Source organism: Zonotrichia leucophrys, chromosome 3, assembly GCF_028769735.1.
Source record: "Zonotrichia leucophrys gambelii isolate GWCS_2022_RI chromosome 3, RI_Zleu_2.0, whole genome shotgun sequence".
NCBI lineage: Eukaryota > Metazoa > Chordata > Aves > Passeriformes > Passerellidae > Zonotrichia > Zonotrichia leucophrys.
In genome coordinates this window covers 101,807,740-101,834,704 of record NC_088172.1, presented here as the reverse complement: position 1 = coordinate 101,834,704, position 26,965 = coordinate 101,807,740, and the positions used below count along the sequence as shown (strand labels likewise).

Below are 26,965 nucleotides of genomic sequence, written 5' to 3'. Positions count from 1 at the left end.
TCCAGGATCCAAATCCAGGGATGTGATCCGTGTGGGAAGAGCACCCCACCTGTGCAGCAGCCCCTGAGCAAGGGGAGAGTCTTGCAGGGTATGAGTCACACCCACACAGATCTGATTTCAGGAGCGCAGCCAAACTTTGTGTGCACAGGAGCTAAATTTGTCCCTCGTGCTCCAAAATTCCGGACTGCTTACATAAAGTGACACGAGTGACACATACAAAATTGTGAGCCTGTTATTTTCCTCTGGCTAGACTATATTGTTTAGATTTCATGCTATTTTTTGTTTTACTTTTGTGTCATAGCCTGATTCTTTAGGGCATGAAGACCTACCAACTGTTTCCCTGAAAGGAGCTTTTATTTTTTAAAGTTGGGCAATAAACCTCTAAACCTCCGCCAATAAAACCACATGAAAACAAAGTTCAAAGTTTTTCAGTCTGCATTAAGCTTTTAAAAGTATTTTCACTGATATATAAATAAAAAGAAAGAATTTTCAGGTAAATCATTCCTAGCTGGTAGTTATGAAGTTTTAATCTGAGATGATAATAAGGAACTGAGCCACTGGATAAATATAAATACTTGCTATGAGGAAATCAGCCTGGGAAACTTGCATCACCACTGCAAAGTTCTTTAAACTACAAAATATTGGGAATTAAAACATGAGCATATGAACTGATGTGTCCTATGGCAAAGAAAAACCCATCTCAAACAAAAATGTGATGGATAGAGTTAAACTATTCAGTACCAAAGCCCAGGAATCAGGTGGAATTTGGGGTTAAGTCTGTCACTTGTCTGCTGGCATGAAAGGTCAGGTCAGGCTTGGCTTGATGACTAAATCCAAACACAAACCCACCTACTATAACACCCACATTTAAATTGTTTTGATAGGAAAGCAGATTGATCCAACATTTGATTTATGAAATAACCATTCACAGCAAACTCATTAACATTTGAGGAAAACATTGAGATTCTGCTGTTATGTTTTCTCCTCTTGCACATGCTGAGGAGGAGGAGGAGATGTGGTCATTTAAGGCAGTAAGTTTTTATTCCCATTGAAATACAGGAAATTTTAAGCATCACCCCTCCCACAGCTGCCAGAACAATGCTGTCAAATTTAGGGAGGATTCAGGGCTCCACAGAAGATTTAAGAGCACACAAAAGAGCGTGGGTTGCTAAAGGAATGGTTTCTCAGGGAGGTGGGTTGGCAGCATTACATTTTGCAGCTCTGTGAAACTACTTGATTCATTCTCCTTAATTGCATTAGACCTTTATTCCTTCTCAAAACAACAAAGAGAAAATAGTGAGTATTTCAGAATATTGCCCTGTATTAGTGCAGCCTGTGCCATCAGAGGAAGTCTCACTGAACTGATTACTGCTTCACTACTTGTTATTGGAAAACTTCTGGATTTCATTCTCCAAATTTGAACATGTGGCCAGCTCTCATCAAAAGTATGATTCAAAGACATTTACTTGTGACAAATTTGGTGAAAGTCAGCATCTGGGTGAAGAAAAATGCCCTCTTACATTCAAAAGGAGGGATGCTGTCAGTCCCAAACTTTCATCCATCTTTATAACTTGATGGTACTTTCCCCATCCAACCTAGCAGAAACTTTCACGGTTCTGATAAAACAGGAAGAATCAGCATGATTTTTGTATGATTCTGTATAATCATAGATGGCAAAGAGGCCTTCTTATTTCTCATATGGAAGAACTCAGGGCACTAAAATAATTCCCAGATAAGAAGTTAACAACAATCAAAAGGGAACAACTTTTCACACTGTGCATGAATCAGAAATTACCGCTGCAGAACATGAGGCCAGAACATAATGAGCTTAAATAGCAGATGAATGAGGGGATGAAAAACCCATTTAGTACTATTAAACAGGACAAAATAGCCTGTGACTCAGGATGTCTGTGAACTAAGAAAATGAAAAGTATGCAGGGGGGGAAGTTAGATTGTATGCATGCCCAGTTCTTAGTCTTTGGTTCTGAGTTTTAGTCTTGTCACAAGAAAATGTTCTTGCACCATTTCCGCAGCAAAGACTGAGGCCAGCCTGAAAGAAACTGAAAGCTTTGCAGAGAGAAAAAGGCACGGAGTCTGGGAATCTAGTGAGAAGATAAGACTGCCTAAGTGAATATCAAACTTAAAAATCACAGTGAGGGCACCTGAAGGAGATACTCTCCGAGGTAACTCTGATGGTACCAGCTGCTCCCTGAAAAGCCCCTGGAGAGCTGGTGGATGCCATCCCTTGCTCTGTGCAGTGCAGGATCAGGTCAGCCAGGGCTGTGCAGCTCTTGGGTGCTCTGAACTTGGTAACATCTCTGGCACCACCCCAAATTCTCTTTGTTCCTGACTTCCCATCTCAAAACTCCCTGCTTTTCAGAGGTGCTAATTTGCTGGGGATATTTAGGGGTAAGCAGAGTGATTCTGGCCCAGTTTCTTCTCATTTCAGAGCCTGTCAAGCCTCCAGCTCATACTACTCCAGGTGCTGATGGCTCTATCTTTCCCAGGCAAAGGGGGCTGGAATCTCCAAGGACAACCATTTTTGCAGCAATGTCTTTGGGTAAGCAGATTAATTCAGAGCATGGCTACAGGATTTGAGCAGGCATTTGGCAAAGCCAAGAAAGCATGAATCAGGTTCTGTATCCATCCATTGCAACGCTACTGAAAAAGAAAACACACGGGGGCTGTAGATAGTGGTATCACAGGCACAGTGAACGCCCACTGGATTGTCCTGCAGAGCCCTCTCTGGAGATTACAAGCTGTCTTTTTCCTGCTCTTTTTGTTCTGTTTCTCACTTGAATTTTCTAAACCCCCTGAGTGCTTTCACCCAGTTCTCAGTGCTCTGCCCAGCAGAAGGGCAGCTGCTGCCTTTGTACTAAGCAAGGCTCAGTTTTCCATTGGGCTTGGCCTCGAAGTAACAACACACAAATGTGGCAAAAGCAACTTTTTCCTCTCCCTGGGATATCCCTGAATATACAGGCCTCCTGTGCTCCTTAATTGGAACATTCCTTCTATCCTAAATGGCCTTTCTGACAGTTATATTTCCAAGGTTGTAAGGAAGTGTTAATTTACAGTCATTGTTTCACCTCCCAGGGACAATAATAAATTTACCATTTACAATTCCTTGAATCCTGGTGTTAGTCAGCAGGCCCGGCACTACCATAATCATGCCCCTGACATAATTACACTTATTATCCCCACTTATTACCAAGGCATAGACATAAACAACATGCCAGGTTAGACCAAATGAACCCCAGAGAGCTCTGAGTTTGTGCTGTGTGATCCTCCCAAAGGTTTCTTAATCTGCTGGGTGTCTCCCTAACACTCCATGAGAGAAGCTGCTGCTTTAGAAACGTGCCAAAAAGTCTCCCATGCAGATTTCATGCACAAAACCACTCAGCCAGAAAGGAAAGGATAGATAATTCTTCAGCAGGAGAGAAAGGATTGGTTGCTTAGGGGAATATTCAAGTGAGATTGCTTCTCCTCCAGCATTCATAAATATTTAAATACTTCTGATCCACATGTCCAAACAGTGCACACACAATCCACCCACAGAACTAAAGCCAGAGCAACTACTTGAGCCATGGCCATGATAAACACAATTATTTGTGCTGAATGCTGCTTGAAATAAGACTGAAAACCTGAGCAAAGATTTTTGGTTGTTATTTGATTTATCCTGAGTTGGGAAAGCAGACCTTATATATTTTTATTAATTTTATTTCTAATAGATATTGCCAGTATTTCATCTTGACAAGGAGCAGACAAACCGGAGAACTGCAGATGAAGCTGTGACAGATGCATTTGCCACTTAAAACCAATAAATATGATCATCCACGCAGGCACCTGGGGTAAGGTGTGTCACAATCCTCTCTGGCAAACAGGGCAGCTGCAAGAGACTCCCAAGTCCATAATGAGCAGTTTCTGTGTGACTTCCTGCAGGCTGCCAAGGGGCTGTGCTGCCTTGATTTCCTAGAACAGCAGAATCCCCAGGAATGACCTCTGTGAGTTCACTGTCATCACATGCTCCTCTGGGGCTGGTTTCTGTTTGGCAAGAGTGAGACAGAAAAATCCATTTCAATGGCTCAAGAGGAACCGAAAAGTAACCCTAATGTCTCTTTCCCCAAAGTTGGCTGCGTTTCTGTCATGTCCAAGGAATTATTATTTATTTCAAATAGCTGTGAGTAATCTGGAAAGAACCCCTTACAAAGAGGCTCAAGTCTATTGCTTTTTCTCCCCACAGGCACAATAGTTTCCAGGGATATCTTTGGGAGTTTCAGACATGTAGAGGAAACAGCCTGTCACAGGCAGAATCTCTGCTGTGGATTTGGGACAATTATGCTTTCCAAATCTTAGGCAATAAGGCACCAAAAGAGAACAAATCCAGGGAGTGGAGAGGAATAAACACTTTTGCTATTAATTAATTTATTTCACCAAGGAGAATTGAGGTCCTGTTCTTGTACAAAGACTGTCCATTGTAAGCACAGTGACCCACTAAGTTCAGCTGGAATAGAGCAGAGGCCAAACAATATATAATATTATTGGATAATAACTGAGGATGGATTTAACAATAATTATATTATTGGATATAGTTGAGGATGGATTTAACTCATAAACAGAACCACTGGGAATGTAAAGAGAAGGATAACAATGCTGCACCTATTTGGTCAGGCTTGTCTGTGTAATAGAGTTTTAAAAATTATACAGGTGCCCATAATAACACTTTATCCTCTTCACAAGAGCCTCTTATTTCTGCTCAACAGAACTGTTCCACTCACATTAGAACACACAGATCCAAACAGGCATTGCAGAAAAAGAACAATATTCAGCATGTGTGCTGTAGGTGACACGGAACCCGCCTCCCCATCCAACTTGAAACATGTCATGGAGTATTTAGACAGCCTTATTTTAGGGACCTAAAATTAGTTCCTCTGAATCACACTTTAGAAGAACCTATTTTTGTCCCATACTACACAGGAAACTTTAAGTTCCTCATTCAGATGCTGTAATTACTCTTGCCCTCATCCCCCGAATAGACAAATTCTCTGTAAAATAGAAGTTTATGTAACAGGGATGTTTCTGAGTTGCCTCTTTGGCACCTTTCAGCAACTGACCAGTTTAGAAACACGTGGCTGAGGGAAAGTCTGAGGATCCTCATCTAAAATCAGTTATTCCTCTTTATTCCTGTAGTGGTGCTTTGTGAGATATGGGGGTCATAGACTAGGACAGGTATGATACAGGTAATATGAAGCTCCTGTTGGATTGGCTATTCTGTTCCAAACAGGAAAATCATAGAGTGGTTTAGGTTGGAAAGGAGCTTAAAGCCCATCCAGTTCCACCCCCTGCCATGGGTAGGGACACATTCCACCATACCAGGTTGCTCCAAGCCCTGTCCAGCCTGAACTTGGACACTTCTAGGGATGGAGCAGCCACAGCTTCCCTATTCACAGAGAAGAATTTCTTGTGTATATCTCAACTAAACCTATTATCTTTCAGTTTGAAGCCATCCCCCCTTGTCCTGTCACTCCAGATCCTTGTGAAATGTCCCTCTTCATTTTTCTTGTATGTTCCCTTCAGGTGCTGGAAGGGCCTCAGGTATTGAAAAATGGATGGAAATCTGTCACTCAAAAATTACTCAACTTGGGTGGAAAAGGACAGATGGGTCACTGAGGAAAACATCTGTGCTAAGTAGTCCCTGGAGAGCTGAGGCAGCAGGAAGCAAGGCTGGGTGACAAGATTCCCAAATCCCAAGTGCCAGTGCTGGCTGCCCTCAGGCATCGCCCAAGGAGGGAACACACGGACAGCCCCCAGCGTGACCCACACCACTGGCAGCACTCAAAGTTCCTCATGAATGGGAAGATTGTGTTTTTCTCACCACTACTCCACTCGGATTCATCAGCTCTCAGGAGGCAATGCCAAAACCAACAGGTGGCTGCCATATTTGGGTTGCTGGCAATTCATATTCCTCCTACTTAATGGGAGAGGAAGAAGCTGTTGATGTGAGGTGGCACAGACGGGTCCTGTGTTATGAAAGCCCCGTCCCTCATCATCATCTGACTCGGGAACCAAATGTGCTCTCACACACTCCTGCAGCCAAAACATATTGCAAACTTGAACAACACATTTATTTTTGACTCACTTGGCAAAATGTATCTCTCTTTTTTTTTCTCTCTCTCTCTTTTTAAAGAGCAGAATGGCGGCATAGCAGGGAGGGGAAAGGATTAGGTTTTTAAATTATTACTAAATGTAATTAGTAAATGAACAGAAAATACATTCACAAAGCAAGTACTACAAGTATGCTTACTACTGTAATTATGAATGGAGCAGGAATCTCCTCTCCCCTTGTTTCAGACTCTGAAAACAAGAATGGAAGAGATCAGGTGAGTTAGTGGGATGGCTGTCAGAGGTGTTGATGGCATAATTTGGCGTGTTTTTCCCCAAAAGGTGAGTGCTTAATCCTGCTGGAAGGCATTCACGTGTCTGAGGCCACAGCTGAGAAGGCTCAGACAGAACAGGCTCCCTGTCAGAGGTGTTCATTCACATGCCAAACACTGCAAAATGCCTGAAAAATCAAGGCTTAGTTTTAACTTGGGTTAGAAAGGGCAGGAGTAATTTTTTATAACATGGCTACAAAGCAACAGAACGCAGCTGGGAAGATCCTGAGGTATCTGCCAACTTCAATTTCAGAAAATTGGGCTAGAATTTTGATTTTTTTTTTCCCCTCTCCAAGTCCAAACAAACTGCATGCTTCAAATTTGACAAACACCTTCCCACATTGGAAATGTCTGAACAAATCACATTGTGATTATCAGGAATTGCTTCTAAGTGACAGAAAATAGGTAATTTTAGACTTTTCAATTTCAATGCATGCATATTTTCACTGACAATATATATTGTTTTTTTATTACAGCCTTTGGGCCAATTTATCCTTGACTGAATTGGTGATAAAACTATTCATTTCATATTGTCTATTTCTGTTTTCACCAAAAAAATGCTAAACCAAGACGTACTTTACCCCCACCGAAAGCTGACCATGACCAAGTTTTCATTTTTAATTCCAGCCAGAAAGGGCAGAGATCCATCTATGATTGTTTTGCCTCCTGCAGTTATGAGGCAACACAAGCGTAAAGTCCCTGTGAAAGATGGCAACAAATTGAGTGAAGTCCAGCTATTTTGTAATCGTGTAAAAGTTGATAGATGTGACCCACATGAGATCATGTGATACAAAATCTTCTAGGAATGGAAGGGCATTTCAGAAGGATGGGACACTACACAAAATCCTGGCGCTTGCTTTATTAAAAATAAAGGTCTAGGAGGGTGAGGAAAGTAGACGATGCACTCCTCAGGAAGATGCCATGATGCCTTTGCCTGTCGTACTTAAGTTTTCCGTGGAGTTTCTCCTCTCCCTGTCGTGTTCCAGAATTTAGTTAGCCGTCTTTTTTTTTTTTTTTTTTTTTTTTTTTTTTTTTAATTTTAAGCAGAGCTAGTTTGAGCATAAAGATCAGAAAACAGGATTTGCCCTTGTCAGTAGCTCTAAATCTAATCAGTTTGCAGCTGTTGTATGGCCACGATGTAACTCTTGAGGGGAAATTCAATTATATGAGGACAGCTGGAGATAACAGCTATCAGTGCTGTTATCACATATCCCTCGGCAGTTTATCCCACACCCACGGCCCGCGGGCGAGCTCTGCGCTCCTGACTAGCGTTATTATTTCAAATAAGCCTCTTAGGCAGCCGTGCAATCTGCTATCAAACTCCGGGGCTAATTACAGCACCACCGAATCAATTGGGCTGGCAAGGACCTCGGAGATGGGACACCTCGCCATCGCCGAGTCCGACAGACCGCGGCACTGAGTGTCGCTCTGTCCCCGCACCTCTCCAGGGACGGGCACTGCCCCGTCACCTCCGTCCCCACCTCACCCCGAGTGTTTTGGGGCGAGAACCAATGCTCGGTTCCCTCCCGATGAGCGCAGCCGGCGGGTGAATGTTTTCGCTCCCAATTCCGCGTCCGGGCGGCGGCAGCTTTACCAGCAGGGCTTTTCCCCCAGCCGCAAAGCCGCAGAGCGCGAACCCCGAGCTCGGGCGGGCGCCGTGGCCTTTCCGCCCCTCCCCGCGGCGGGGCCCAGAGCGCCGCCCCGGCCCGGCCCCGGCCCCGCGCCCCCGGCCCGGCCCCGTGCCCGCGGAGCGCCCGGAGCCGCCCCGGGCCCGCCTTCCGCCGGAAGTGAGCGGCGCAGAGCCGAGCGGGGCGGGCGGGGCGCGGCGGCCGCGGTCACCGGCCCTCCCGGGCAGCGCCGACATGGCCCGGCCGCCGCAGAAGGAGATCGTCTACAACAAGCTGCTGCCCTACGGCGAGCGCCTGGAGGAGGAGGCCGCCCGCTTCCTGGAGCACATCAAGGGCAACCTGGCCCGCGCCGTGCAGCTGCAGGAGCTCTGGCCCGGCGGGCTCTTCTGGACCAGGAAGCTCTCGACGTGAGTGCCGGGGCGGGACGGGGAGCGGGGCCTCGGGCTGCGAGCGGCGCGTCGGTCCCGTCCCTTGCCTTGCCTTGCCGAGCTGTGGCGAGCGGAGCCGTGCCCTGCCCGCCGGGAGCGCCTCCCGCATAACGGAACCGCTGGCACCCGGCCGGGCCCCGCTCCCGGCCGCTGTCCCGTCCCTGCCCTGCGCAAGGCCGGCGCTTCCACGTCGGAAACCGGGACAAAGGTGGCTCCGGCCGCGAGAGCTCGCCTGCCGCCTCTGAAACTTCCGAATTCTACGACTTAAGCGCTTGTGCGATTAACTCGTGCTTTTGTTTTTAATATGTGTATATTTTTTTAATGCCTGCGTGGCCACCTGTTTACCTCTCCCCTTCTAAAGCAAGTTGTGGTTGATACAATCTCCGTGTAACTTCTGCTATAGGGACACGAAGTCTTTCTCAAGACGGGCCGTTTGTTGGGTCAGGGCTGGCAGGATTAAACTCTGGCTTAATGCTGTGTAAACACCGCTGGTGCCCTTGATATCTTGGCTGAACTCTGGCGCGGGGTAGTTTGTGCTGATGTTGGCCGTGCTCGTGTGCTGGCAGGGTGGTTTTTGTACAGATGAACCCGCGGTGGTTTCATAGATAGCACCGAGTACGACATAGGTTACTTCTCGTGAATTTTACACTTGACCCTGTTTTATTCGGGAGACTCTGGCACTGGGTATGGCATCATATGACAGTGAGTCCTGTAGCTGCAATCAGTAAATTCTGTGGATGTTTATCATGTTTGTTGCTGAATGTTGTGTGTGCCTTCACACACTGCGTTTCCTGTGTGCCAGAAACAACAAAGTCCGTGTGTTTGAACTGGTTTGAAACACTCACTTGCTTAAAACTCCTCTCATTGCATAAATCCTTTTTTTATAATATCTGTTGAGAAATTAATATACATTTGTCAGTCAAAGCCTGTTAGATTCGACTGTATTGGAATGTAAGTGTAATTCTGTTTCCCAAGAGGCAGTCTTAGATAGAATTACAGTGGTGGTTGCAAAATGACTCACGTGTTTGTGTTATGTGACAGTTTGAACCTGCTTGGAGCCAGTTCAGCACTGCTTCCCTTCCCAGCCATCTGCCAACTCATACTGGTTTCGGTGGTACCTGTTGCCCATACCTGTGGTAGAACTTCCTTTTCCCGTGGAGTTGAAATAAACTTAGGAGTCCCTACTGTGAGAAAGATGAGTTTAGCTAAACAGGCTCAATAGGCACAGAAATTCATTCTAAGCGTGCCTTAGAATCACCCTGTTACTCACTCTGTAAATGGCAATTGCTGTTACCACTTCAGGCTCCAGGGCAGTGAATTTGGCCTGTTGGGAAGCACTGCTGTGCTGCTTTATGAATCACAGAAAGGTCAGCAGGCTCCAATTTGTGGTTTCCCACCTACACTTTGAAGTTTGAATTCATTGTGAGTGTTTTGCAGCTTGTCTGATGCCTGTTAGTACCCAGATTTTCTTTGTGGCATTTTAGATACAGGGAGGCTCTGAGTGTGTTTGGTGTGGGCAGGGAAGGAAACAGTGGGCTTGGTGTAAAAAAAATAAGCTGGTGTAGTTAATGTGATGAGAGATGTGCTGCTGCTCTGTTTGACTTGACAAAGTACTTCTAGGGATAAAAGGCTGAGAGAATCCAGGTTGTTCAGCCTGCAAAAGAGAAGGCCTGGGGCAATCTAATTGTGGCCTTCCAGTACCTGAAGGGAGCCGACAAAAAGATGGAGAGAGACTATCTGTATTAACAAAATACAAATAGCTGGAGTGCTTGGAGTGCCAGGATAAGGGGGAATGGCTACAAACAGCCAGAGGGCAGAGTTAGATGGGATATTGGCAAGGAATTCTTCCCTGTGAGAGTGCAGAGAAGCTGGGGCTGCCCCTGGATCCCTGGAAGTGTCCAAGGCCAGGCTGGATGGGGCTTGGAGCACCTTGGGACAGTGAAAATTGTCCTTCCCCATGGCAGGGCGTGGCACTGGATGGGCTTTAAGGTCCCTTCCCACGCAAACCATTCTATCATTCTGTGAAATACAGTAGCAGGAGTTCAGGTGTAGATAAAACACTTCCAGCCCTGTGGTGTTCATGACTATAGAATCCAATTTCTACTGTCGTAGTCAGGACTCATCTCCAAACTTACTGGCTCCCTTTTTTCTCCTCCTGAGAAAAGCTATAATTAATAAAAAGAAAATGCTCAGAATCCTCATAAAAGCACAATGGCTGCTTATAGTTGTTGCCAATGTCTGAGTTGCAAAGGCTGGAATTCTTGCAGTATTCTGTGAAATAATTTACATCTTTAATTTGCATCTCTACATTTATTGTAGAGATACAACTGTTAATACAGATATGTGTATGTACAAATGAGCAAAGCAAACAGTGGCATGCAGATGATACACCTGCCTAGTTCCACCTCCTCAGCTTTTTACAACTCTGCCACAGGAGAGAATGAAAGTGAAACTCAGATCTTTTTTTGAATTAAAAATTTGAGTACCCTTTCACGGTGACAGCTGAATTGTGTAGTTTTTATACCCCCTGCAGCTGGAACCATGACTTGCACATATTTATCTCAGACCAGCTGTTTCAGCTGCCTGATGTCACAAACTGAGGAGGGAGGGGGGACGGAAAGGAGGCAGAATAGGAGTTTATCAGACAAAATGTCCGTAAGCTGATTTGAATAATTCTTTTATGGGACATTTTCATTGGTGGCACCTGGTTCTTCTGGGATGTGTGTGTGGACTGTAGTGAACTTTCACTCCTATGAGGAAAGTAACTTTTGATTTGATGAGGTTTCTGAAGCAAGTAAAATTTGCCCCAAAGACTGGCAGTTAAATCTGTAATAATTGCTCCAAAGATTCCTCCAGCTCTGTCTGGTAAAAGCTTGTAAAATACTAACCTGTTGTGAAAGCAGAAGGGTGAATCTCAGCTTGCCGCAGCGTGTGTGGGAAAAGCAGGTTACATTGAAATAATTTGCTTAACTGCTCTTGCTCCATAATTTTTTATGGTCTTCAGGTCAGCAGTATACATTGTCTCAACTTCCCCCTCTTTCAGGATTCATAGATTGTTCTAAAAACGAAAAAACACTAAACATAGTCAATGAACATATTAATATGATACGGACATTTCATGGTTACTGTACATGAAATTAACTCTGCAGCCAGGCAAACACACAAATGCCTTTCTGTGCTTCCTGCTCCAGCAGTCAAGGGTGTGGGAAGATGAAGGACTCAATTGCTGTCCCTTACAATGTTATTTCCTGTGCTTGTCAGGTGTAGACTTATAAAATGGCATTCAAGTGTCTTGCTGTAAGGTGTGGAAAAAAGGCAGCTCAGCTGTTTGGAAGGAGAATGACAGGACACAAAGTTACAGTGAGCATGGAAATGTCTCCGTGGGACTTTGCCAAGTATTTTAATCACTATTGCCTAAAAGTCTTGTTTGACATCTTTCTCTCATCTTTATCAGGGAAACAGAAGCTTTCTTTGGCTGTGTGAGGGATGTGTGTGCTGTGTACATGTACATGTGATTTAAGCAGTCCTGCTGAGCGTGATTCATTGCTTTTCACATCATTTGTCAAAAACTGAGCTTTAAACCAGTCGTGATCCTGTTCTGTGTGTTGGGAAATGCAGATGGAGAGCCAGGAATTTGGGGGGGTGTGCTGTTCAGCTTCTGGAGGAGAGGTAATTTTTAACTGTGGCAGAGCAGCCAACTTTCTAGGGCAGTTTAGGGTGGCCACATGATATGATAGTACACTTCCTAAAAATAGGCCTATTGTACTTTTGGAGGGAGAGATTGGATACCCAGCGCTCTGAGACTGGGGAATTGGCTTTATGGCTTTCTTTCTACTTTTTTTTTTTTTTTGTAATCTCTAGGGACCCTGTACTCTGTACAGAAAGGCTGGAGTTGGAAACAGAATTTTCACTTTTTAGTCATGTTTTTCATGTTGTGTGGGTGTGTTTTATTTGTTGGGTTTTGGGGTTTTTTTTTTCCATGGAGCTGAACAGTGAAGGGCAATAATTTTGTCCTTTTTGCAGGATGAGAACTCATAAAACCTCAAAGGAATCAAAAAGGCAGTGCATTTAAGATTTCAGCTATCATCTCAATGTAGCATTATCTGCTTTCACAAGTCTTATCTTTTATGTTACAATAATTTAGTTCTGCAATTATTTTTTTCCCCAGTAACCCAATTATCCTGAAGAGACACCATTTCTGTGATGAAAATTATCTGTCTGATTAGCCCCTGGACACCCTTCAGGGTTCATGAAGTTCTGCCTATATTCTTTTATTTAGTAATGGTGATATTTCATCCCTTCTGAAGGGATAGTCTGAAAATATTGCAGTTCCCCTCTGACAGATTTTTCTTGTTTAATCTTGAGGAAAAGTCTGAACACCCCTTTCTAGAAGGATTTATTTTCTGACACTGCCTTAATGCTCAGCTGGATTAATACAAATAATTGACCCCTTTCAGCTCTGCCTCCCTCCTACATAAAGAAGCTGTAAAATATGGGAGCAATTTGGCATCAAGTCCTGCTGCTTGGGCATAGTGACATCTTTGTGTTCAGCATGTTTCTGTGTACTTTACTCCTTTCTTAATTAAACAGCATTTTGGGTAGCAGAGCTGTTGTTAGCAAATGTCACGAAGGAGAACCAGCCAAACATTTTATTTTCAGTTATATATAGCAATACTGGCAGATAAATTGGATCTCTGTGTTTCTTTGTAGCTAAAACTTATTTTCCAGGCTCCTGCAGTTTCTTCTGCTTTTATTGTTTTAATCATACAAGTTTCACCCATTTTTCTTTCCCTGAGGATTCTTTTTCCTGTCTTTTTTAGGCATGTGAAAAGTGTAGGTGTTCAGCTCTTGGTGGTGTAATTCTGTAGGTAGGTAGTGTCTCTGGCCAATCCAGATTATTTAGGTTCCTGTGGTGGAAAAGTGGGTTATCCTCTACTTTGTTTGTTTCCTTCTGTGTTTAAAACAAGTACGACATGTTGAAATGAACATTAGTGAAAACACTGCCCATCAAATATAAACATCCCCCCTTGAATTTGACAGGAAAAGGGAAGTGGAAAGCAGCTTTCTTATGCATCTTTAAGAATAGTGTCAGAGCAGTAATAAAAAGGGAAGTTGCCTCCCAGTGAGCAGTAATTTACAGTTGTGCCACACCTAAAATGCTCTGATATAGCACCTTATATGGGTTTTTCTGGTGCAGAGTATCTTTCAAGACTTAAAAACATTTTTCTTTTTTTCAATCTCAACTTAAAACCAGCAAACACTTTTTCTGGAGTGAGTCTGATAGATCTCCCCTTGCTGAAGGCAGTGGGACACACCACTAGAAAAGCTCAGTGTCTAAATCAATTGTTCATCCTAGCTGGAAGCTGCTGGATTTGGGCTTGTCTTGATACTTTTTGGGTTGTTTTTTTAGCTTCTGGGTTGTCTCCTGTCCATGAGGTTACAGTATTTGTAGGCTCTTAGAGGGCTGTAAACTTTATTTGGTCATTCTTTTTCTTCCTGTAATTGCAGTTGTGAATCTTCCTTTTGTGTGTGTCTTCAGGTTGTTACTTGTTGGGGTTGAGAACCAGGTTTTAGTTTTGTTTCACTAAACAGCAAATCAGAGGGATTCTGGCTCAGGTCTTGGATAAATGGGATGTTTTAAAATATTGCTGACTCCCCCTGTGTTTGGTTTGCAGATACATCCGACTGTATGGCAGAAAATTCAGCAAGGAAGATCACGTGCTCTTTATCAAACTGTTGTACGAGTTGGTGACAATTCCAAAGCTGGAGATCAGCATGATGCAAGGATTTGCACGCTTGCTAATCAACCTGTTAAAGTGAGTAAAGATTTCTGCTGACTGTGCAAACTTCTGTCTCACAACAGTTGATCTCTTGCTCAATGTTGTGCCTTTCATGTAGCAGAGTTCTTACAGGTTACTTCACTTATCTGCCCTACACAGTGCTCTGGGTAAAGGGTTCTCTTGTGCAAACGCCTTTAAAGCTTTAGGAGTGGGCTGGAAGTGGAAGAATGCCAGTTTTCCCCATATCAGGAAAGCCAAACAGCTCAGAGAGCCAGGAATTAAGGCTGAATTTCATCTAGGGAGAAGATGAAAATTGGCTCACGACTCCATAATGTTTATTTCACTTAGTCAGGGAAAAATCTTGACAGTGTCACTTGTGCTGAAGGCTGCCAGTGACCAGCCTGGTCCTGCCTGGCCTTGCTGCAGTTTGTGCCAAACTGGGGGCAGGGATGGGGGTATTCCCATGGGCAGCATGTCCATGCCAGTGCTGGATCCTGAACTGCTTGGTGTTTTGTTTCCTATTAGGAAAAAGGAACTGCTTTCCAGGGATGATTTAGAGTTACCATGGCGACCACTCTATGAAATGTTGGAAAGGATATTATACTCCAAAACAGAACATCTGGGATTAAATTGGTTTCCCAAGTAAGTTCACATTTTCAAACATTTTATAGGCCATTAGTACCTGCTTTAAAGTACTTTGTAATGTGCTTTTAATATCTGGAATTTGATACATGGGAAATATTCTGTTTCTATTTTCATGAGGCACCTTTCAATAATTGCATGCAGGGCTGCACTGAATCATGTATCTCCTTCTGCCTGTGGCTTGTGTTTGTCATGCTGTTTCTTTCTTTATGAATGTGATTAATTTTTAAATACACTGCAACAGAGGTCTCACTCAACTTATTTTAGGGTGATAACCTACAGTTTAATAAATTCAGTATGAAAAATTTAACAGTATTGTTGTGGTTTAACCCCAGCTGCCAGCTAATGCCCTTCCTGGTGGGACTGGGGAGAGAACTGGAAGGGTAAAAGTGAGAAAACTTGTGGGTTGAGCTAAAGATGGGTAATAATGTGAAGGAAATTAACTTACCCCAGCCAAAATCAGCACAGGCACCAAGTTAAATGTGTGCTGTTCTATTCTGTAACACAGTAAGGTTGTGGGGAAAAAGATACAAATGGTACTGTCCTTCAGTATTTGTCCTGTAATCATTCCCAGGATCTGGAATCCAGGTATAAATCTGCTCTCCAAGAAAAGTGAAATATTTTCTGTAGGATATACAGGTATTTACTCAGAGTGATGCCATGATAGGGAGAAATAATTTATTTTCTCCAGTTAAGAATTTTAGACATGTTCTGCTGATTTTAAAAATGAAAACTTGTTTTCTTTGCTTTCTCTGCACTGTCAATCCCTCTCCATCTGTCAGATTTTCAGACTTAAAATTTTCATAATTATTCCAGTCAGAGAAGGTCCTGCTCTATAAATTACAAATTATGAAAGATAGCACATGGATAATGCATTATCTTTGGTTGAATTGAAACTTTATGTCAAGAAATGCAGGTAAAAGTGCTTAATTTGCTTTTAAAAATAATTTTCTGAATGAGATTGAAGTGCTGCCACTGATTCCTGAGGGGAAGATCCTATTGCTGATAAGGAAACATGAGCAGGAAATATATGGAGCATTTCAGGCTGAATTTCTCTTGTGGCTGTGTAGCTGAAAAAAAATCAGTTTGCTAAATTGAATTATTTTGGTAATTGTAGGTAAAATGTGAAAGAGCAGAGCCTTCCTTGATTTATTTTATTTTTTAGTTTTGTACCTGCACACCTTGCTCTGGGGGGATGGTGTTGAGTAACTGTGTAGGAGGGAGGGAACTTTTCCAGGAGGATAAAGGAGTTTAAGCAGGAAGGAAGATTTCTGTTGTGATGATCTGACTGAAGCATTCAATTTTATTAACTTTATTCCATGTCAGCCACTCCATGCAGTGCGATTCCTTCTCATACAGTGCTCATCCTTTTTCAAGGGGTACCTTTTTGGTGGAAGTCAGGGTTTTAAAAGCTGATTTGTAGCTGTTTAATTTATCTCCTGTTTTAATTGAATTTTATTTTTGTTTACATTCAGTTCATATCGACCAGGCTGGTCTTCACCTAAAACATTTGTGCTTAATGTATTACATAGGTGGTAAGAATGATTCTTATTTTTTTTTTCTGTTGAGCTCTGGCCAATGTCCCTTCTGCATGTTCTGTTGGACTGTAACACTGGCACACAGGTGGAAGTCTCTGCATAAATAATTGTATTTGGAAGGCCAATGTTAACCTGACACCACTGGTTATGAGAATGTCGCACTGGATGTCAACCTTGCTAATTGGGGACCCAGGCAGTGTGTGTGGAGTGGCTCTCCAGGGCTCTGTTCTAACTAACTTAACCAGCAAATGTATTTCAGGGGTTTAAATGAGAGCTGAGTTTCCCATTGGAGCAATTGTTGTGTGTGGTTTTGGATAAAAGCACCATTGGTGCAGGAGTGAAGGGACCTTCCTCTTAAATCCAGTGAAATCATGGAAAGTGCTTTAGCAGTGAGGTAATGGCTTCTGGAAAATCCACCCAGCAACAACCCAGGGGCTGTGAAGAGCTGCTGTGTCCAGATTTCACTGGGAATTTCTGTAGGGAAACAGGAATCAGGAGTTCTGGTGTATGATAAATGCAGAAAACTGCTGGAAGTGGCACAGTGGGATTGCAGTGGGGTTTGCTTTGTTTGGGTTTTTTTTAGAAACAAGGGCTTAGTTGTACTAATCCAGTGAGAGATGGCTCACTCTAGTTAGGATATCACTAAAATAATTTGTGAAACTGTAGCTGGTTGCTCTTTCCATTGTCTTAATTTAAGCTCTGTGTCCACTTCAGGACTAAACTTTACCTTCAGACCTTCTCCTGAAAAACTGAAATATGTCTTACTGCTTTTAGACAATGTAATTGTCACCTCTCTTAGTTTACATGTTAATCATTTTAACTGAAACATGTTTCTCTGTGTAAGTGCAGGGGAAAAAAAACAATTTGCAAATCAGTATCATCACACCCTTTCCAAAAGGAGAAAATAATCCTGTAGTGCCAAAAAAGAGAGCAGTGATAGGTGTTAAAAATGGTGTTGGGTGTTCTTTAATGAACCTACCCAGCTGCATTGTCCTGTCCTTTGCTCAGTCCCCTAATGGGAATATTCCAGGATGTCTCCTGTAACTTGAACACTCTTGAATGGAAAATGGAATTTTTCTTGGGCACAAAATTGTCTTGCTGTTGCTTTTTGTTTTCTGCCTTCCTAAATTTGTAACCACAATAGAGGAGAGAACATCCCAATCTTTCTCCTTTGCTCTCTCACACTAACAAATGCTGAGATCTGACTTAAAATTCATTAATTTTAAAAATTTGTTGATCTCTGGCCTCAGTGTTTGTTAAAATTCCCGTCCTTCAGGTTTTCCTTAGTGAGAGCTGACTTGAGTGGAATGATAGTCTGGGGAGAGCTTGTTTGTTTGTGTCACCCAAACATTTATCATGTGAATTTTTAATGCTCTTAAGGAATGTGCTGGTTCATGCTTTATTTATCTGCTCTTGGAACAACTGTTACCTTTTTTTCTAACTCCTTCAAGGACAATATTCACTTGAACCCAGGATCTTCCTGAGCTTTCTGCAAAGTTTGGGTTTATTTTTTGTTCAATGACTGGTTGGCCTTTCTTCTCCACATTTGAAATTTTCTTTCTGGGAGAGGTCCTGAGTTGCCTTTGTCACTGTTGCATAAAATATACATAATTTTGCATCTTCTAGAGCACTGTTTGACTGAAGCAGTGCTCTGAGGGCTGGGTGGGCTATTGCTGACTTGTATTGAGTGTTGAAGGGAATTGGTGATTTATTCATTTTTTAGTTCTCCTGGATGTATGGGGTCAGTTTACTTCATGTAGGACTGGAGAGACAATAGTACATGTTGAATATTTGTGTGTCTCAAAATTAATTGATCTTGGTGAAATTCTAAAGATTATATATTTGCATCATCTTTTGTTGAGTAGAAAAGCATTTTTAACAATTGTTTGGGATGATGAATGAGAGAGTGCAATATTTCCGTTTCTGGAGAAAGCATGTCTAAAAAATTTAAGAACTTCTTCTGCTAGAACTTTTTTTTTCCATTCAGGGAATGTTTTTGAGTAAAAGTGCAAGTTAGTCTTGAGGTGGTTGTGTAATCAATGGAAGGTTTGAAGAACGTGACAATTTACTACCTTGGTGCTTGCGTTGATTGATCACTCTCTGCTCCCCCTCCCTTTTATTCTTTGAGTTTATTCTCAGATTCAGTCTTTTTAAAGGTTTGATGGCATCCTGTGACAATAGGTGACAATAGGAGTTGAAATGATTTCTCAAAGAAGTGTTCTTGCTGTGGATAAAAGCACTTTTAAAATGAGCTGTTATTTGGGAAGGACTCCAGTGAAATAACCCTTGATTTGCAGATAATTCCTTCCTTCTTACAACCACTGGACAAAGCCCAAAACCACATTGAAAAGGACAAATATGGTGTTTGGAGCATAAAACCAACAAGTTGCCTTTATTTATCTTACAAATATTCATGAATTCCACAAACCCATTTTTCTGTGTTTTCATCTCCCCCAGAAGTCACTTTGCTGGTTGTTCAAGGACAAAATGCAGGATGCCACTTCCATGAAGTGCTACTAATTCTTCACTTAAATGCAGGAAATGCCAGAGTAGAATATAAAAAATAGGACCAGAAGTAGCAGAGAGAGCAGAACAATTTTAATTGTTGTAGTTAGGTCTGTGGAGAAGGCAGGTAGCTAATGCATGTTCAAAGAAGACATCTAATTGCATCTTAAGCTCTGGAGGGAAAGGTCAGCAAATGGTTGGTTGTTTTATGCTGTCTCTGAAATGTAGTAATCTATTATTCCTAACATTTCCTTTTCTCATTTCAGCTCTGTAGAAAGTGTTCTGAAAACACTCGTGAAGAGCTGCAGACCGTAAGTGTTTGTTTCTTGATTTTTCTTTTTTTCTTTTTTTTTTTTTTAATCTTTTATATTAATTTTGGAAGGATTAAAAAAGACCCCCACGCTACCTGTCATTGCTTGCCTGCTGTTTAAAAATTTAGGATGGAGGGTAGAGACTTTTCTGGGGTTTATTTTTCCTTTTTAGCAGCCTTGGTTGCAATAATTCTGTTGTATAAAAAAATCTATCTAATATGCATTTAAAATACTGCATTGCATGCATACTTAGTGTGTTTAAAAGAAATTAAATCACCAGCGTTCCTGTAATGTTTCTATAAATGATCCTTGTGCCTGAAGTGATATTTTTTTTTTATGCTGCATCAAAAATGAGTAATAGTTGTTTGATTTGGACCAGCCTTCACAGTGAAATGGTTTTGCATTGTACAGATTTTTCTCTGGTTCAACAAGACAAGAATCTTTTTAATTGGTGTCTTAATGATGCACCACAATGTCTTTGATTTATCTGTATTTTGTGAGGGTTTTTGGAAATGAGGGCTGCCTGCCTATGGCCCCTGGGCACATGGTTTTACTCTAAAGTGAGCGTTGATGACAAATTAATAGCTGGTTTTCAATATGCTTAAAAAGAGCCAAAGTTTGAAGCCAGGTCTGTGTACACTGAGTGGTTTCCTTGTTCTCAGGTATTTCCCCGAAGGTGCCACTGCAGAAATGCTGGATGAGTGGAGGCCTTTGATGTGTCCCTTTGATGTGACCATGCAGAAGGCCATCACCTACTTCGAGCTCTTCCTGCCCACCACCCTTCCCCCTGAACTTCACCACAAGGGTTTCAAGTAGGTGTCACTGAAGCAAATGCAAGGAATCATCTTTTACTGGGTGATTGGAAGTCACTGGTGGCTTTCAGCAGCATTTTTGGCAGGAGTTCAAGACAGGAACGCTGTCAACCTGCTTCTTTGGTATCTTAGGCCCTCTTCCCTACTGAATAAAGCACACAGCAAATCAAACTGAATTGAATTAAGTGGAGTTTGTAAAGGTGAATTTAAGTCAGAGACTGGTGTGGAGGGTTTGCATCCTTGGCCTCAGGTGAATTCAGAGAAGGAGCTAATGACACTTGTGATCAAAAGGGACAAATTCCACAGTGCAAGGCAGAGGGAGATGAGGTGTCATTTGGAATGGTAGAGCTGAGGTAAATAAGGAAAGTCCTGGAGAGACAGTTGTGTGAAACGGGGATCAAAAAAGACTCAGAGGAGACATAAAGAAGAAAAACAAGGACTAAAAGTCAGATTTGGGAATACTCTGTGAGCTGCAAATTGATAAAAACGTGTCCATGTTGATCTCTGTTCTTGCAGAATGAATTGAGGGACAGGTGAATTCCTGCAACCACCTGGCAAAGTGAGGGATAAATATTCAGTGAGGGAACTGCTTTCTCAGTGTTAAAATTATTTTGCTTCTGTTTTCTTTCAGGCTTTGGTTTGATGAATTTATAGGCCTTTGGGTGTCGGTTCAAAACCTTCCCCAGTGGGAAGGGGTAAGTATTTGCTTTTCATCTACACAGGAAGAAATCCTCATTTAAATATTCCTACAATGTGCTTGCAAGGAATTGAAGCCAAACAGTGATTTAATGGATTTTCTCCCTTCTGCTTTAACTAGTACAAGAAAGCAGAGACAATACTTTCATTATTGTTAGTAAGCAATTACTGTCTAAATAAATGAGACTGCAGTTGTGCTTGGTGAGCATTGTCTAATGGCCAGCTCAGGCAGCTTTTCATTCCAGCCTTGGGAATGCTGGCATTTTCCAGACTGCCTGCTAAGACTTAGGATTATGCAAAGAGTAGCTGTGATTGCTAGAAATTCCACTTCTGTTCTGTCTTTTAATACATCCTGGGTGTTCCCTAATTTTGAGTGGTGATATTTTGCCTTCACTGCAATGAGCTGCTGTCATCTTTGAGATACAATAAAGAACCTGCACTCTCCTTGGCCAAAAATTCCTTTGGGCTGTGTCTTTCAAGGCAAATAGTCTGCCATGTATCTGTGTGCCTCATGTGAGGAGATCCAGAGCTGGGAAATGAAAAACTCTGTCTGGAGGCAGCCCCAGCAGCAGCTCAGGTGCTGTTGGTGTCAGCTGAGCTGTGCCTTGGCTGTGCTGCAGTGAAACTTGGCCTATCCCCAGTTTCTTTCCCTGCTCAGTATGAGCATAAGCTCATTGGCCATCTGTCTCCTTTTACTAATCTCCTGCCTGGATACACAGAGAGAACTTCCCCTGTCTGAGGAGAAAGCTGATTTCCAAACCACCGTTTGTGGTCCCACATTCCATGGGTCCTCCTGCCTTCCATCACAAATGCAGGGAGGCAGCCCTGGGCTCAGCACTTGGCTCTTGTCCAGATTCAAACACTGGTGATGCCAAAGCTGCTTTTGAGATTCTGTGTCCACTTTTTCCCTTTTCTGATGGCTTTCTCCCCCCCAAAATCCCATAATTCTGTCTATTCCTTCTGACAGAACTGTGGCAGCCTCACTTGAACATCATAATTTAGTTTGTTTCTGTCAAACTGTGTAACAAATAATCATCAGCACCCTTTCACAAGTTATCTCTGATATTTTTTCCCTCTTCCACTGTATTCTGACAGTTTGCTTACTTTTTTTCCCCAAATCTTTCACTTCTTGTTTGCTTTTCTGTCGTGTCCATTTCCTAAAGTCAGGTTCATTCCATCAGGTTGGGATGCAGATAATTAGACACATGGGTTCTGACTCTGCAATCCAGTTTAAGCCTCTGTATGCTGCAAGCTTTTCCTCAGCTTGCTTTGGCAGGAATTAGACTTGCTGTTTGAAGGGGAGCTGTGGAATCAATTCCTTGTGTGCATAGTGAGGATTTTTTTCATTGTGCATTTCCTCATACCAAATGAAAAATCACTGAAGAAAATGTAACCCTTGTCTTCAGGCTGTGTCTGATGTCCTGGATTGAACTTGGGGGTTTTCCAAAGCTCTCATGTCCTTCAGCCTGAGAGGTGACCTGTTCCTCTGGGCTCTCTGCCTCAGAATTAGGCAGGATTATTTAAGGCCCTTCCTTTTGGCTTTGTCATAGCTTCAAAATACTGATAGAAGCATCGAGAGCCTGGTGGGTCTTTCCTGATTTGGAGAAGCTCTGAAAAGCAGAGTTGGTGGGTGATGTGCTTATCATCATCAGGATACAAGAGTGAGACTTCATCTCCTATTTTTTTGTTCAGTCCTGATATCTGTCTTTCCTGAGGACATCTTCCAGTTCCCTTTTTGACTCCTGGGGCTGTCCTCTGGTGATGGAGTGTCTAATTCTTCATGGGCAGTCACAGGCTGCTCTCCCAGCTGACAGCTGATGCCTGTGACCTTTACAAGCCACTGATGGGTTTAAACCAAAGCACACAAACGTGGCAGCCAGCAGCACACACGGAGTAGGATGGATCCTGCAGGAACTAATTGTCCTAAACAGCTAAATATTGGGAAAAGCTAGATGGATGAGTTGGTGGAATTTTCTTCCATGTCTCTGTATAAATGCTATTTTAGGCCAGTGAAACACATCTTGGTGGTTCTGATGGAGTGAGATGTCCCTTCCCAAGTGCTTTTGGTGCCATGGGTAACTTTTATCTTGTGTATGTGAAGTAGCTGGAGGGCTTTGCATCTTTCATTCTCAATATATTCTAATGAATATTCCTTTTTTTCTGGTTATTTTCAGCATCTAGTCAATCTTTTTGCTCGCTTGGCCACTGACAACATTGGGTACATAGACTGGGATCCATATGTACCAAAGGTAACAGTGTTCTTTCATGACATGCCTCACTTATCTTCCTTGGTGGGTTTGGTTTTTTAAAACACCTTTGGATTAGAAAATTAATTTATGCCAATGTGTGTTTTTCTTCCTGTCAGATTTTTACTAGGATTTTAAGGAGTTTAAATCTGCCAGTGGGAAGCAATCAAGTTGTGGTTCCAAGATTCTTAACAAATGCTTATGATGTAGGACATGCAGTCATGTGGATCACAGCCATGATGGTGAGTAACTACTTCATAAAACGAAACAAAAATTAATGCAAATACTTAAATACATAATTAAGATGAATATTTGTTCTGCTGAGCTCACTGCAGAAGTGTGGTTTTGGGCTTTTTTTCCCAAATTATATTGTGAGTTCCATTGTTGCACTGTCAGTGTGGAATGGGACTGGAAAGGTTTGTGTCACAGCTGCTGCCTGTGGCATTTGGGAAGGGAACAGGCACCTGTTTTAGTGTGAACCTCAGCAGATGGGATGGAGAGAATTTGCTCTTAGTGCTGAGCTGAGGGTGGGATGTGATTTGCTGCCTTGAAGTCTTGCTGTGGGGAGAACACTCCTGTGCCTCGTGCTGCTGTTACCTGTTCATTGGATCTTGGTCTGTGTGATAAAATTCTGTGGTTTATCTGTTTCAGGGTGGACCAAGTAAGCTGGTGCAGAAGCACTTGTCTGGCTTGTTCAACAGCATTGCCTCTTTCTACCATCCCTCAAATAACGGGCGCTGGCTGGTGAGTGAAGGGCTTTGGGTGTCAAGATGAGAACTTTGGCTGGGATTTCAACCTGTCAGCTCTGTGTGCTCCAGATTGTCTGTTGATGTGTGGTGCTTGGAGCCTTGGATTATCAAGATCCACAACTTCACTGTCATTCAAACCATACTCCTCATGTCAGTGCAGAGGTCCAGAACAAGACATCTAATTTGGATATAGCCAGGAAAAATAAGTTTTTTGACACTTGAAATAAGGCTCATACACAACATCAGTATTACCTGTATGATGTCACTTTTTTCGTCCTGACTTACTGCCTTCAAGTTATGAAAATCTGGGGTGGGCCTTGGGGCAACTTGGTCTAGTGGAGGTGTCCCTGCCCATGGCAAGGGGTTGGAACTGGGTGAGCTTTGAGCTCCCTTCCAACCCAAACCATTCTGTGATTCTATTAAACAAAGCAAAAAGGATTTTTAATGCATTTCTAGTTCGAAATGTAATTTTTGATGGGGTAACTAGAGGAATCTTCTGTTAAAGAATGCAAGAATCTCCCTGTGATAGCTGGTGGAAAACAGAGACGAAAACAGCAAGGCTGGTCACGGCAGTGCCAGGGGAGGTGGCTTGTTCTTGAACAGGATATTTGCTTATGTGTGAATGTGCAGAGAATGCTCCCAGAGATATAATAATAAATAATATAAATAATCTTAATTCTTGAGTATATAACTATGTGATTTTCATTACTTTTTAAATCACGAGGCACAGTGCTGGGGAAATGAAGTTTAGCGACAAATTGTGAACATCCTATTTCAGAGCCCCTCTGAGCGTTCCCTCATCGTGCTTGTGTAATTCCCAGACTGACTCATGTTCTGTTGTGCCCTGAGCAGCTGAGGCCGTGCTGCTGCCAAGGCCCTGACCAGCGTTTGTGCTCTGCCCCCAGAACAAGCTGATGAAGCTGCTGCAGAGGCTGCCCAGCGGCGTGGTGAGGCGGCTGCACCGCGAGCGCTACAAGAAGGTGACCTGGTTAACTCCTGTCCCCGAGAGCCACAAGCTCACGGACCAGGACGTGACAGACTTCGTGCAGTGCATCATCCAGCCTGTTCTCCTGGCCATGTTCAGCAAAACTGGAAGCCTGGAGGCTGCCCAAGCCCTGCAGAACCTTGCACTGATGCGTCCCGAGTTAGTAATTCCACCTGTACTTGAGAAGTAAGTTCTGGAGGAGCGTTGCCACATCCGTGTGCCTTTCCCAAGGTGTAAATAGGAAAAGCAGTCATAGTAAATAATAAATGAATTGCTTGCTGTGAATGAGTGCCTGCAGTGAGGGAAGCTGCTGATACACCCTCCTGAGCAAACACCTCAGTCAGAATGTGGGAGTAAGAGAGAACTCGAGTTTTTAATTAATTTGATTTGTTTTGTTGTTTGTTTGGTTGGTTTTTTGTTAAACACCTGGCAAGTGGCATAGTTCTTGGAGCTGTTGACAGCTCGTGTGATTTAGGGTAGGCAGTCCTCAGGTGGCTTGCATTTCTGGGAGCATTTTGTATCAGATAGTGGGTGGATCAGTTGAAAAAGCAACTTTGCGTGCTTTATTCAGAAGCCACCTGGTGGGTTCCAGATATTGCTAAACACTGCTATTGTGTAGCAATACAGATACATTTTATATTTCTGTTTGGTTCAGAGCATGTTACAGGTTTAAAATCACTGCCATTGATGACTTTGTAATTGCCAGACCATGTGCCCTGGTGAAACACTTGGTTTGTACTATTTCTAATGCCTTGAGGCCTGAAATTCCCAAAGAAAAACAGTGCTCCTTCCTGCTCCTCTGAAAGCTTTCCTCCTACCCCCTGTCTGTGTTCCCTGTGCAGCCTTTTGTACTTCAGCCAAATGAGTTTGACTGAAGAGCCCTTCCCGTGTTCCACAGCTCCCTGACTCAACTGTTTGTAAAAACATGATAAATCCACTCTTGTGCAAAACATCCCAAGCCCAGCAGTTGAAAGCAGAGCAGCAGTGCTGGGCAGGGCTGCCCTTTCTGTTTTGAGAGCAGACTCAACTTCTCCTCTGTAGTTCAAACTATCCCTGGAATGTTTGCCTTGGCTGCAGTTGCAGATGGTTTGGGTGAGCTGTGCTCTGGGTGACGTAGGGCAGAGCACTGTGACTCCTGTCTGAGCTCGAGGCTGTTGGTAGCAGCAGGAAATGTTGTTATGCAGTTTACTTAAAAAGTTTTAAGTGTTGGAAAAAAAAAAAGGTTTAAAAATCCCAGTAACTTCCCAGGTTTTGATGAAGAGGTCTGGGCTTTGATGTAACGTGAAATAAGAGGTCCCCTCTCTGTTTAGAGGCAGCCAAAGCATGTTTTCATGTTTGTCACAAGGACCTCAGAGCTGGCATTGCTGCCAAGTCCAAACAGGGAAATCGTGGTAGCTTTGGCTGCACTTCTTAATTCCTGTGCTGCAGCTGCTCAGATGGTCTTTAATCCTGAACCAGTGGTGGATAGCACTGATCCAATGCAAGGAGCATTGTAACAAAACAATATTAAATCTTTCAGAACATGATAAGAAAAACAATTTTGCAAACATGAAATTTTTTTGTCTTTAATGCAGAAAACGCCACGTGCAGTGCACTTCTATTTCCTTTAAAGGCTTTAGAAGCATTACCGTTGCCAACCTGCCTGCCTCCCGTTTTACAGAACATATCTTTGTGTTTTGCAGAACATATCCTGCACTTGAGACCCTGACAGAGCCCCATCAGCTCACAGCCACCCTGAGCTGTGTCATTGGGGTGGCTCGGAGCCTGGTGTCCGGGGGGAAGTGGTTCCCTGAGGGTCCCACACACATGCTACCTCTGCTGATGAGAGCCTTGCCTGGGGTGGACCCAAATGACTTCAGCAAGTGCATGGTGAGTGTACAAATACTGCCTTTTTACAGACAACTAATATTTTATATAGAAATATATTTTTCTGAAAGCAGGTAACTCCCATGTCCAGAATTTATCAGCCTTTTTTTTTTTTTCTGCACAATTTTATACCTAAAAATTTAATATAACAACAGGGCAAATGCAGTTTAATATTATTAACAGGGCAAAGTAGTTGTGATAAACATTGTACTGACTTTTTGGGCTGTTCTGGAAAACAGGATTAAATAACTGCTCCACAGCTCCTAGCAAATATTCTTAGTCTTTTAAGATCAAAAGGAAGCCATTTATCACTAGGTTTTCATTATATTAAGTTATAAAACTCCATGT

At 42.8% G+C, this 26,965-nt stretch overlaps 1 protein-coding gene across 1 annotated transcript in view; it reads left to right on the top strand.

Annotated features, from left to right (window-relative positions):
* The first annotated feature begins 8,240 nt into the window (after window positions 1-8,240).
* Window positions 8,241-26,965, top strand: part of PSME4 (proteasome activator subunit 4) — a 47,609-nt gene continuing 28,884 nt past the window's right edge. The window contains exons 1-11 of the mRNA XM_064709674.1: window positions 8,241-8,466; window positions 14,163-14,303; window positions 14,793-14,909; window positions 19,219-19,263; window positions 19,926-20,075; window positions 20,707-20,770; window positions 22,946-23,020; window positions 23,137-23,259; window positions 23,669-23,761; window positions 24,672-24,937; window positions 26,434-26,620. Of these exons, the coding sequence (XP_064565744.1) occupies window positions 8,294-8,466; window positions 14,163-14,303; window positions 14,793-14,909; window positions 19,219-19,263; window positions 19,926-20,075; window positions 20,707-20,770; window positions 22,946-23,020; window positions 23,137-23,259; window positions 23,669-23,761; window positions 24,672-24,937; window positions 26,434-26,620 (1,434 nt within the window). The 5' untranslated portion in view covers window positions 8,241-8,293. The remainder of the gene's footprint in view (window positions 8,467-14,162; window positions 14,304-14,792; window positions 14,910-19,218; window positions 19,264-19,925; window positions 20,076-20,706; window positions 20,771-22,945; window positions 23,021-23,136; window positions 23,260-23,668; window positions 23,762-24,671; window positions 24,938-26,433; window positions 26,621-26,965) is intronic.